The sequence below is a fragment of the Bufo gargarizans genome, chromosome 6 (genome assembly GCF_014858855.1).
Source record: "Bufo gargarizans isolate SCDJY-AF-19 chromosome 6, ASM1485885v1, whole genome shotgun sequence".
Lineage (NCBI taxonomy): Eukaryota > Metazoa > Chordata > Amphibia > Anura > Bufonidae > Bufo > Bufo gargarizans.
Genome location: NC_058085.1, coordinates 349,326,690 through 349,339,626, shown reverse-complemented (window position 1 = coordinate 349,339,626; position 12,937 = coordinate 349,326,690). Strand labels below are relative to the sequence as shown.

At 41.1% G+C, this 12,937-nt stretch overlaps 1 protein-coding gene across 4 annotated transcripts in view; it reads right to left on the bottom strand.

Moving 5' to 3' along the window:
• Positions 1-12,937, bottom strand: part of LOC122940144 (alpha-2-macroglobulin-like) — a 145,084-nt gene that overhangs the window by 123,142 nt on the left and 9,005 nt on the right. For 3 of the 4 annotated variants that reach the window (XM_044296540.1, XM_044296543.1, XM_044296541.1), the window contains exons 2-9: positions 12,408-12,591; positions 11,728-11,890; positions 8,897-8,949; positions 7,747-7,767; positions 5,771-5,924; positions 3,579-3,663; positions 2,456-2,570; positions 738-849 (exon numbers count right to left, since the gene is read on the bottom strand). In XM_044296540.1, coding sequence (XP_044152475.1) covers positions 738-849; positions 2,456-2,570; positions 3,579-3,663; positions 5,771-5,924; positions 7,747-7,767; positions 8,897-8,949; positions 11,728-11,890; positions 12,408-12,591 — 887 coding nt within the window. The remainder of the gene's footprint in view (positions 1-737; positions 850-2,455; positions 2,571-3,578; positions 3,664-5,770; positions 5,925-7,746; positions 7,768-8,896; positions 8,950-11,727; positions 11,891-12,407; positions 12,592-12,937) is intronic. The other variant, XM_044296542.1, reaches the window with a different exon arrangement.

Here is a 12,937-nt window from a genome sequence, read left to right as displayed (position 1 = left end):
AACTTTTTTAAAGTATTGGGGGGGTGCCAGAGAAAGGGCCCGCCCCGGGTGCCAAACACCCTAGGCACGCCACTGCCGGTGAATCAAATTTTTTTACAATTCGCTCAACTATAAGTATGTACCTTACCTAATTAGATTTGGTGCTTACGTAATGGTTCTGCACATCATAGCTAGCCTTCAGCAATGAAAATATAGAATGATGAGAGCCAAATAGAAATGAAGTGTGAAGAAATAAAGGCACCATTTTTGGGATCTGAAGCAAGTTTTTCATTGATTGAAATACTGAAGATATTCAATTAAAGGGGTACTGCAGTTTGTTTAAACTGATGATCTATCCTCTGGATAGATCATCAACATCTGATCGGCGGGGGGCCGACACCCGGGACCCCCGCCGATCAGCTGTTTGAGAAGGCAGTGGCGCTCTAGCAGCTCAGCGGCCTTCTCACTGTTTACCTGTCACCGCCAGACATCTGAGAAGCTCTGACAGACGTTCTTCAGAACCTCCTGCCTGAGGTTCTTTTGTTTTGCTTTTGTTTTGTCATCTCGTTTCCCTCTCTCAGCTGTCATCTAGTTGCACTGATTGCATCCCTTCTTAAACAGCTGCCTTCTTAAACAGCTGATCGGCGGGGGTCCTGGGTGTCGTACCCCCGCCGATCAGATGCTGATGATCTATGCAGAACCCCTTTAAGTTTGTTCAACTGTATAAGTTATAATAATAATAATAATAAGCATACAACCTGTCCCCTCCTCCGTGATGGTTGCTGTCCCAAGCAATTTCATCTGCAGTCTTCTGTGTAGGTGAAAGGTATCCAGTGGCACTTGCACAGTTGAACATCCTGAGATATCCAGCTAGTTAAGACACAAATGATTACAGAATTACAATGGATGGTGTATATGCTACAAAAGCTCCTTAAATACACAAAGAATCCAAAGATGCAAGTTATAATGAATACAGAAATTAACATGGCACCAAAAATGTGAACATTCTGCCTATATGTTCAGGGTTATCAAGCTAAAGGATCATGTGTGTTACAGACACTGACTGTAGAACCTCCGTGCCAACCAATGGATTTGGCTTTGGCCTAAACCTAAAGGCATTACCCTGGCAGCTCCCTGGTTTTTGCCCTTTAACCCCTGTACAGGGATTTAGTCTTTGCTGCAAGGAACGCATGAGGCTGCTACTACTTGGAATAGTCTCAGTGTGGTTGACTGCTGGTCTATGTGGGTCAGAGACACCATTGCAAAGCACCAAGGGATCAGGCAAAACTGTAGAGTTTGTGCGACTCGGTGAAACAGTCCAAAGTTTAGGGCTTGCAGCACAAGATCAGTATGGTGAACAGGCATGGTCAGATCAGGCAGCAAAGAGTCAGAATCCGAGAATCCGGCAGAGGTCAGTACACGGGCAGACAAGCGGATTATGGCACCTTTGCAAGATTTAGCAAGCTAGTGAAACCTATTACTCAAGCAATGGGTGAAACAGATCAAAGGGGAATTAACTCTTGCAGTACCTCATGGTGATGTGAGGTTCGCAGAATAATATCCCAAATACACACAGGAAACCGGCGCTCAAGACATCTGCCAAAGTGACAAACATAGGTTTAATGGGGCAGTGCTTTTGTATCCATATGTCTGTTCCGCAAAAAGATAGAATATGTCTGCAGAATGCCGACCATGGACCTATCAAAGTCAAAGAGGTCTGCAAGAAAATGCGGATGGCATATGGACCACATCCATATTTTGTGGATCTGCAAAATGGATACGGCCAGTGTGCATGAGACCTTACACCAATAGGGATATAATGCAGTAAATATGAGATATGTTCTCCCTGTGTTTGCGTAGGTTTCCTTTGGGTTCTCGGGTTTCCTCCCACACTCCAAATACTGATAGAGACCTTAGATTGTGAGCCCTATTGGGGACAGTTGGATGCTAATGTCTGTAAAGCGCTGCGGAATATAGTAGCGCTATATAAGTGCATAGAATAAATAAAATAAATAAATATATACATCTCAACAGAGAATGCGTCCACCTGTGGCCTGATATATATCAGCTGTTAACTGTTGATTATCTCATTGTTGCAATAGAGCTATATTTCTATTGGTACCAAAATTGCAGTGGTATAGACACAATGGCTAATTGTAGAAATATTAGAATTGTGGTTGACTGTAGAAGACCCAGCTATTCACTTAAATCCATGGTGAAGACAAACAATCTTATTGTTGATAAGCTATATAAAAGCTAATAAATGTATGTATGGAAAGGATAATAGCACATGAAGAATCTGTGGCTCTTTACCCACTGTAACTGGTCGGCGGGCACAGCCTCACAATGTTACACCACACACTCGCTCATTTAACACAAATACATTGCAATAGATAAGGGTGAGCTGTTTACATAAGTTGTTTTTGTGATCACATTATCTTTACAAAGTTCCTGCTACTTTTTCAATACAACTTACTTCTCCTGTGAAGTCTACACAAGGAACATCAGGACTCGGGGTATAATAGTAACGAACCTTCGATCGACATACTTGGATCTTATAATTACCCTTCACTGGTTTCCCATAGGTGTACCTAATGGAGTAGAGACAGATCAGATGATCAGATAAAAAAAAAGACCTCTCCAGATTTTGTTTACTAAAAAGCAAAATAATGAGAAGAATTCTGGGGGGATCATGTGTATGAAGGCCAGTCATTACCTAGGATTTTTTGGCCAGGGTGCAATGTACGCGGTTCCCATCTTAAGGATGGTGGAAGGAATCAGGTGGATGCAGATGTGACTTGTAACAGTGATTTTAATGATCTTATGTGGACTAACAATCTTGGCTACAGAGTTCACACAATTATTCCTTCTCGAGATACCTGAGGATAGACCATCAACATTTGATTCGTGGAGGTCGAGGGATCAACAACCTTCGGCAGCTCCAGCTTTTCTGAAACTACAACTCCCAGAATGCTCTGTTAACGTCTGTGGGATTTAGAAGAACAGCCGAGCATGTTGCATGCTGGGAGTTGTAGTTTTACGGCAGCTGGAGTGCCGAAGGTTGCCGATACCTGTCCTATACCCTCAGTGATCAGCTGTTCTGCAATAACTGCAGTAGCTCCGCTACCGACTGTAGGAGCAGCGCTGCAGTAACTAGCTCCGTCCACTACAGAAATGGTGCGGTGTACTGGAGCTACTGCAGGGTAGGTGGTGATCGGAGGTGGTGCAGGGGGTCGGACTTGCTGATCGGATATTGATGGCCTCATATGTAAATAGGAAATCAATATTAAAGTACCCCTTTAAAGAACTGTTTTTGTCTTTGTCAATATGAATGCTTCAATATTAGATTTTAGATGTTATTAGATACCCGGTATGTAAATGTATAGAATAGAGTTTTGATCCAGTCTGATCACCATTTGGGATCTCTCCCCCCCCCCCCCCCCGGCTCTTATCCCCATCTTCTCCCATACCTTGGATGAACTTGATGGTCATGTGTCTTTTTTCAGCTGTACTATGTAACTATGTAGATGATGTTACTATGTTTGTCTTACATTATATTCCAGAATGATTTACAGTCGGATAGGTAACATTTATTTTACCTGCCACACAATTGTAATGTGCATTTCTCATCAGTGATGACAACGGGTTTGGAAAAATGAAGGGTGACCTCAAATTTTGGCAGAACTGCAAAGACATATATCAGAAAAGTCTTAGGAATTCAGAAATAATAATTGGAAGAGATTGTCACCTCTCCTGGCATGTCTGTTATAGTAAACACTGGCATTCCCCATGTAGTAACAATTCTGGAACTTCTCTTCATAGACCATTGTGTTGTTCCTCTGTTATTCCCTCTGAGTATTTAGGAATAAATTGGTAACTGGGTGTTACCTTTCCACCTTTTCAAAGGGGTGTGTCTCTACACAGTATGACACTGGCATCACTGATTGGACAGCATCAGATGTGCAGGGACACACCCCCAACTATTAACACACATTTGTAACTTATATGACTTATATAACATAGAAACAACTTAATGCAGTGTTATAAAAATGATGCTCCATAATTAATACCTTATGAAAAGTAGAAGTATTGTCACGACCATGGTTATGGTCGTGACTCTTTTGGTCGCATGCGGTTGTCAGCGGTTTGTTCTGTGTTGTCAACCACAGGTGAGGGCTCTGGATTTGTTGCCTCACGTGTGGTTGCCGTTGGCAACATATAGTTTGGCGGTGTAGCAGCTGGAGCTGGTTGCTGGGCTGCTCACTGTGTATGCATGTGGTTGCCTATGGCAACGTGTGTTTATATGTGTGCACTTTCCTTGTCTGGTGTGCACGGGGTTTATTGTGTGTGTATTCCCCTTTAAGTTGCAGTCTTCCCTTCCCTGGTGTTGGAAGGGTTAACTTCCTTCCTAGTGTGTGTGCACTGGGTGTGTCTGTGTGTGGGTGTGGCTACATGGACTATTTAGCCTCTGCTGTGATCAGTAGTCTGAGGGGTACTTCAGCCATGGCTAGCTGGAGTCATCCTCCTGTGATATACCATCTGCCAGTGGGGGCCACCCTTGTGGTCATACTGTCACGGCTGAGGATGGGGAAAACCCTCAGCCGTGCGATGCCAGAAGATGCACAATATGGCATAGGCCTGAGAGATGTAAGTGGATTTTATAGGAGTAATCACTCATCAATTAATATATGTTTTTTTTTTTTTCACATGTATGTTCACGTGCTTTGACCCATGGGGGATACATGCTACCTACTCACTATGGGTCACGTTTGAAATTAATATGTATTCATATATTGACTTTTATATCTAAATGAAGGTGGCCACCGATCTATCTGTTTTCTTCTATGCTCTTATAACTCTCTCAATGTTATGCACTTACATCCCTCTGTTGTATGAGTATGATAATGCAACCGTTCTGCTGCTATTTTGAACCGTGTATAATAAGTCAGGATGACGTTGCGGGGCCGCGACATTCATGTGACTGCGTGAGGATCAGGTGATCCAAACGGCTCACGTGCTCCTCTGGATGCCGGCATTCAAATGTTATAGGTCACTTCCGGCGCGATTGCGGTGACGAACGAATTAGCAAATAGATGGTATGTAGCGATTGGTCGGTTCCTATATATAAACCATGTCTCCGAGTGATGACGCTACCCCCAGACGAAGGTATGCCAAAACGCGCATTGGGGTTGGCGCCATTCTGGAGGAGACACAGTATGGGTAATTGTCCTATGCTCCTTCTTTCCATTTATGAATTTTTTTGCATATGCACTTTAATGAATGATCATGTTGGACGAATAAGGACCTGTATCCACTGTATGTTTCCTCCAGTGATGTAGTTTTTATCTCCTGCACCAATTTCTTTTAATCATGTCTGTAATAAATTGCGAGTTTTGTAATAAAGGATTTAATTTAGTATAAGCGGTCTGGCATTTTCTATGTAGGTTGTGTATTTAACATGAAGGTTGCCACAGGCTTAATTGTTACTTGAATAAGTAATCATCCCATGGTTAGGGTATATAATCGGACGATGCCAAAAGATGGATGGTCGATGCAAGGCCAGGACAGGAATCAGGGGTCAGAATTAGGGATTGATAGTCAGAATTAGGGATTGATAGGAGGTGAACTGTTCCATGATTCCTGTCCTGGCCTTACATCGACCATCCATCTTCTGGCATCGCACGGCTGAGGGTTTTCCCCATCCTCAGCCGTGACAAGTATTTACTAGAATAGACATGCTAGGAGAGCCTATGGCCATTTTACGGCACTTTCTTAGAATACACCTTTTTACCATATTCTTCCACACTGAATGTATGGACCTTGTCCTTCACGTGGATCGAATATTCTCCTAGCAGAGGCTCCGAAGAGAGAGGGAGGGAGAGCTCAGCAATTCCCTGACTGAGGCTGACATTTAGCCACTGTCCGATTAGGTTCTTCTCTGGATCCTGAAACATCGAAAATCAAATCCATCATAGAGAGGTTTTCAACCTACAGTTGTCCACCTCTTGTAAGACCACCACTCTCAACATACAGGCAAGAGTGTACACAGATCTCACAGGGCCCCATAGCAAAACTTTGTATGGACCTCGTGCCCACCCAATATTCTGGTACTTGTGCATCAATCATTCCCAGGCAATGCAGAATGCATTAAGCAGAAGAAATTTTTATTACATTTTTTATTTAATTGTATTAAAAAAAGTTGCACCTGGCCTCACCGACAGTATGTCAGTCAAAGGGAACAGGTGATTCATAAATATGGCACTCATTCTAAACACCAAATTTCTATTAAAAAAATGTACACTAGACAACTAGCATAAGCACATTGATAAATCTCCTGCTTCCCATCTTTTAGTAAGATGGCCATCTGCAGCCATCACTAGGGGAAGCTAAATGCATCGGAATGAATGCAGTTACAATTGACTGAAATAGAAGCTGTAATAAGCTGTTTGCACCGAGCTCTCCCTAGTGGTGGCTGAATGAAAATGTATTTTATTTTACATAAGCAAGAGAAAGGAGTATGGCGCTGGGCACCCCTCCATCTGGGCCCCATAGCAGTCGCATGGCCTGCTTCCATTGAAGGTGCACCACTGTCTCAAAGATTGAGTGTATGCCGTAGGTTATATTTTTTAATCAGCTAGAGAGACACAAGTTGGAGACCATAACCCTAGAGGTCATCAATTAATTATATTGTGAAAAGTATTTATAAGGGCTCACAGCTTGTTTGATATGGAGACTTAATCAGACACCCATAGAGGCGCATGAGCTCTGTACATTCATATGCCTCCGATTTCATACAGAATCTTGCATAGGTCTTTTTCTATTGGGTGTCAAACGAATCCAACAGAGTACGACATGTGGCATGTTTCATTGGACTCCATAGTGGAAAATATCTGGTACAGCCTTACTCCACAACCTAAAGTAAATATACAGGCTCAGTGCACAAGTACATTAGGTTAATGTCAGCCAAACACTCAAATTTCAGTGGGACGGGACAACCATTTGATGTGTATGTAGGTGTTTCGACTTTCCCTCAAAGATGTCAGGGAAAATGAGGATCAGATTGTTACCTAACCTATTCATAAGGTTTTTGGCACGTTATTGGCACCATGGTTAGAATTTTGGTATTCTTGTTTTCTTGTCATTTTCTCATTTCTGCTTATGACAATATGGAACTCTTCTTCCAATATTTTTCTGTGCATGTCATAATAGAAAAACTTGGGAGTGCGTTGTGCATTTTTGGTGTCATGCCATCTTTGGTGTTTGATGGAATTTGGAGACTTAGTATAAAACTGGTGGTAGAGAATTATTGTGGGTATGGTCCTGAGAATTTTGGTTGGTCTGGCTAATTTTGAAGGACCATTATATAGGAAGTGGTGGTAGAAAAACAGCCATTTGTGATTTGTTATAGTGCGCCAAAGCCATTGCTGACAGCTTTGGGTAAATGGAGCGCATGGGCAGAATTGCAGTAGATCTCCAAGGATCATGGTTTATTGTTGGCTTCTGTTTGTTGAACCGGTAAGTAAAATTAGGTGTGAAGTGTTAAAGTTATTCCTTTAATTAATAAAATTGTTGATGCTGCTAATTTTATCTAGTAAAATATCTAGGTGCCTCATCTTGAAAGAGAGTTTTGGTTTGTGTATTTAAAAGAGTTGAGGACAGCAGTTCATGTTTTTTGAGTATTTTCTGGATTAGTATTAATACTGGTCATGCTCTTCATATACAGTCATTCTCATCATAAACATTTGAACTCTTTCTAGAAAAACATACCTGTAACTTTACGGCTGATAACTGCAATTAAAGATTAAACAAAACCTGTTAAGTTATTTGTTATGTAAAAAAACAAAAAAAGAAAATGCATACAGACCAATAAACAGCAAAAACTGTTAAGACATTCTTAATGTAAAAAGTAAATACATAAAATGCATACAGACAAAAAAAAAAAAAAAAAAAGCAAAATTCCCAGATAAATTGACCTTTCATTTATTTTATGCCTTAGTGCCTGGCAATCTTTGTTGCAAGATCTAACCCTATACTTATCTAGGTATATTAGTATGCAGTTTTGTAAGGTTTTGCTGTTAAAATCAGTTGATAACAATGGGGAGAGATAATGACAATAGATTATCCAGCCAAGATACTGTGCATGGCTGTGCTAAGAGGTTTGCCATGCCTACCAGTAAAGCCCTAGCTGGTCGAGTAAGCCAAACCATACAGGTTCAGCACCCAATCCTGGAGCTAGGCATTGGATTTAAGTCTGCTACTCAATGATTGGCAGTTGAGTTGCCTGGGATTTTGTTATCCTGGTTCCTGTGCTTTGTGCTATTCATTACAACTGCATCAGAATTCCAGGTAATCTTACTGTGGCTTGTCTTCCAGATTAATCTGTTGTCTGCTGAATTGGCTTGTACTGATTCTCCTGGTATTCTATCTGTGTCCAGTTTCTGGATTAGCTCCTTGTCCACTGTTTTGGTACCATCCATCACTCCTGATTCTGACCCGCTTGTCTACTACTGGATGCTCACCAGTCATTTTGGTAGGCCTGCTTCTAGTAACCTTACACCAGTTTTCTGCTACCTTACTCAACAAACTTAACCTGAGCCGTTAGCAGCCAAGTTCATCCGGTCTAGCAGTGGCTGGTGGAAAAGAACCTAGGAGAATCCTTAGCTTCCTACCATCTATAGTGATTAGGAAGGCTGGTAGAAGTTTCTTTGCTGGCTGTGGTTCTAGATTGTGACCATAGTTTTCTGACAGATAATGGACTGGTTATTGTTGATTTGGTTATTTAACTGCTACTTCTTAAGTTGAGTCCAAAAAAGACCACAAACATTTTACATTTGGCCCTAAAAAGCATCTTTTGTCTTTTCACACCCACGGCCATCTGTGCCAATGATATTACAGCTCTAGGTTCATTCCATCTTACCTGGTTCTTTCCTGGTTGGAAATTCTCATCCAGTGAGACAACTCTGAATTTTACTGTTAGAAAAAGAAATGCAAATGTTTAGAATATTCAAAGTACATTTTTATACGCCTCCATATAATTTTAGGTGTATTCTTTACCCTGAAATTGTATAATTACTGAAGATCTCGCAACATGATGACATAATTCGGGTATAGAAGCAAGCAAGCACATTATGGATCCCAGGGGCGTATTGGCCATAGACCTTACAGGGAAATACTCCGTTGGGCCAAAGCCCAGGGGTCCAGCCAGTGGAAGTTTCTGGAGATGTATTTTGTGCTGCTGGCAGTATTTTGTGGTTTTGGCTCTGTTAGGGTGATATAATGTGCCACAATATGGTATTGCTGGCCCTACCTTCTATCAATTTGGACCCAACTACAAAACAGGGCACTTTTAGTATTTTTTCCAGGGCCACTTTAAGTTCCCAGTCCCCCCTGATGGATCTGTAGGCACTCCTTTGACACAATTGAAACAATGATGTTTTTTATGTATGCAAATGAGCCTCTAGGAACAATGGAGGGTTGCCATTACTCCAAGTGTCCCTGCTCTCTCTAACCCTAACTGCTGTTCCCTCTGCATTTTTATTGAAATTCAGAGGTACAAATCTGATGACCGATGCCCTTTATAACCCCTTAGTGACCAAGCACATTTTTTAAAAATTGCATTCCAAGAGCTAGAACTTTTTTGTTTTTTCATAAATGTACTTGTATGAGGTCTTATTTTTTGCAGGACAAGTTATAGTTTTTAATGCACCATTTTAAGTACATGTAATGATTGATTAAAGCCAGCCGTTTAGCTAAAACCCCCTTTTTTTTAAGTCAGTAAAAACACGTATGGGTGGTCATTAAGGTTTTTAAAGGGAATCTGTCACCATGAAAATGACTATACATCAATCTGCTCATCTGCTCCTGCACTGTAACATTTTGCTTTTGAATTGAAAATCTATTCATAATTATAATAATTAAATATCTTTTTTTCCTAGTCAATTTATGGTTATTGAAAAAATGTGATTAAGATAAATCTGCTGTTGTACATACATTACACACTGCTCACCTGCTACCCACTGGTCTCTACTTTCTGGTCCTATCCCAACACCCAGGAAATGGCAGTGATATGTTCTGAGGGCATTTTCTGGGTTTCTGGAGGGGATCACTAAGTAAAGACCAGGGGCACACACCAAGTATCAACACATGAATGGCTGGGAATCTGTCAGTGACACTTTCGTAATATTTTTTATTTTTTATGAGCCCTTTTAAAAAAAATAAAAAATTGTCATTTTACATTGATATTATCTGATGGAATGTGCATGGATACTGACCAATTTACTGCCAGTTGAGAGTACAACCACATTCCTGAACTTCTGGCTTAACATGCTCAAACATATTACTAGGATCTTTAATGAATAAAAGTAAATCATTAGTATACGTGGATATTTTGTCTTCTCTTCTCCTCACTCCAAACCCCATGATGTTTAAGTAGTTTTCTATTAAAATAGGCAAAGGCTCCATCACCAAAGCGAAGAGCAGCATAGAGACAGGTCAACCCTGTCTGTCCCTCAGATGAGTGAGAAGGTATCAGGTATTCAGCCCTTCAAGCTAATTATTGTGGTAGGGCCTGAATAAAGAAGACACACTTATCTAATGAAAGTTGCACCCTTTCCAAATCTCAGCACGGACCATAAAAAACCACTGTATCATCTTAAATGCTCCACTTTTATTTGCTGCTCAGAGCAAATTGTTAATAATGTAAAATAAGTTATTTGTAAATTTACACATAAGAAATAAACCCTAGTGTCTCTCAAGTCAGCTCTGATTAAGTTTGTTGTTATATTGGCACCCCATGCCATCCTGCTCCTCTTGCCAGGCCCTGACATTGGCCTACGTACACTACTGGCGCTGCTGTCTCTGCCTGCTGGTTCCCGCTGGTCCTCCTCTGCCCTCCAGCATCAGGTCCTGCTGCCGGAGTTCTGTGTCCCCTGTTGCAGCCTACGCTGGTCTACCTGTTCTCTCAACTTCTCACGTATGGGGCACAGGCTATCCGGAGTTTAAAGGACCAGTGTGCATCCTAAACTTCACCAGCCAATAGCTGGAAACCTGTGGATACTTAAGGCACCTTTCCCTGTTTCTAGATCCTGCAAAATATGTTATATCAGCTTATCTGCCCATGTCCTGATTTCTGCCCATTTACTGGATTCTGACACTCTGCCACCTGGCCTGACCTATGCCACATCACTGTACTCTGACTGTGCTGCCTGCCCTGACCTTTTGACTTCACACAAACTCTCCTTGCCCCCAAACTTGGCTTTCTACTGACTACTAGTCTTGCCTGATCCCTCAGTGCTTTGCACTGGTGTCTCTGGCACCCGTGGGTCAGCAGCTGTCAACCACACCGGGACTACTTAATAAGGTTGCGGTCTGGTGGATCACCTGCAGTGAAATCTACATCCCTGTATAGGGGTTAAAGGATGAATACCAGAGGACTGCAGGATAGTAGCCTCAGATTTAGCCCAAAATCAAACCAGTTCGTTGACACAATGCTTCCACCCACATTGCTGGACATTGTCTCTTGCTGGACCTTTGTAATCTATTATCATGGCACATCTCTGATGGGATAGTCCGAAGCTGGATGTAACTCAGGACTAGTGAAAAATAGGCTTACAAAGATAGTCACCTTTCACCACAGATTGTATTTGCAAAAAGATGCTCAAAAAACTAAATGCAGAAGGAAAATGAGAACTTTTAAAATTTAACTTTTATTTGATAAAGTGAAAATAGTGTATATTGAACCACAATTACCAGTTTGCCCGGGTTTATAGATGGCTTTGTCTGTCTGGACAAAGGTTGCTGCTTGTTTGCCCTTTAGAAGAAGTTTACTTTTTTTGTAAATTGAATTGCCAGCATGGTTAATTGCAGCATGAATTGTAGCCACTTCTTCATTCCCATCTGACGGCTCCGGGACCTATAAACAGTCCACAAATTATAGATGCAGATACAGTTGCAGTTAGGATTACTGCATACCTCGTTCTAATACTAATTATAAACTTACTTGCAATAAGATTTGCATAGCCTTTAAAATAATTAATACCAACTTTATGACTAAGCGTTGTATTCACTTGACCTTTGTAATAGGTTTTTAACTAAAGTTTGGCTCCAAATACCGAAAAAAAAAAAAAGATTTTGCATTTGGTTCCATGCAACAGGGTGAAGCGTAATTCAGAATTTGCAATCTATTAATGCAATAAATTAAAAAATTAGGGAAATTTGCAAATGATCTCAACCATTGACCGCTATGCCATATTTTTTTTATTTTTTTTAGCAGATACAGTTAAATCTTAATACATTGCATTGATGGGGGTCCATTGCATTTTTTTATTTTTATGGCAAGAATAGTGCTATTATCTGCTCAGAAGTACCAGAAGGCCTAAATGCAAATGAGAATCAAGCCTAAGAAATGAGAATTAACTTGAAAATGTTACCTGGAAAGGAATGCAGTGGAAATAAGTGTTTTCCTGAAGGTTGCTTTCAAAGAGTGTTATGTTACTGGTCGCCTTTTGTAAGACCAACTGCACACTGGTTTCTCCCACCATGCCCACCATGTGTAGACAGACAAGTTCAGATTGTTTTGAATAGACTTCTGAGGGAAAGATGACGGCATAGCCCCTAGATAGAATTGGAAAAGAGGACTAATATTAGATATAAAATGCAATTATACCTGGTCCATGGGCAGATTTAAAAATCAGTAAAAGTAAAATAGCTGCTAAAATCAATCCAAGAGCCCCTGATCTGTTTTTTAAGTCACTGTGGCCAAAACTCAAGTGTTTAGAAGTTTTGACAATGCTGTGAACATGGGGTCATTATGTGGCACCTTTTGATGCACCCCGTAAAATTCCAAAGTTTGCCTTTGTGTATGCTCGCTAATCAGGAGCATACACAGATGTTATGGGGCCCGATCGGAAAACTTATTATGGATCCCCCTGCCCCACCTAGTTTCCCAGTACACTTGCGC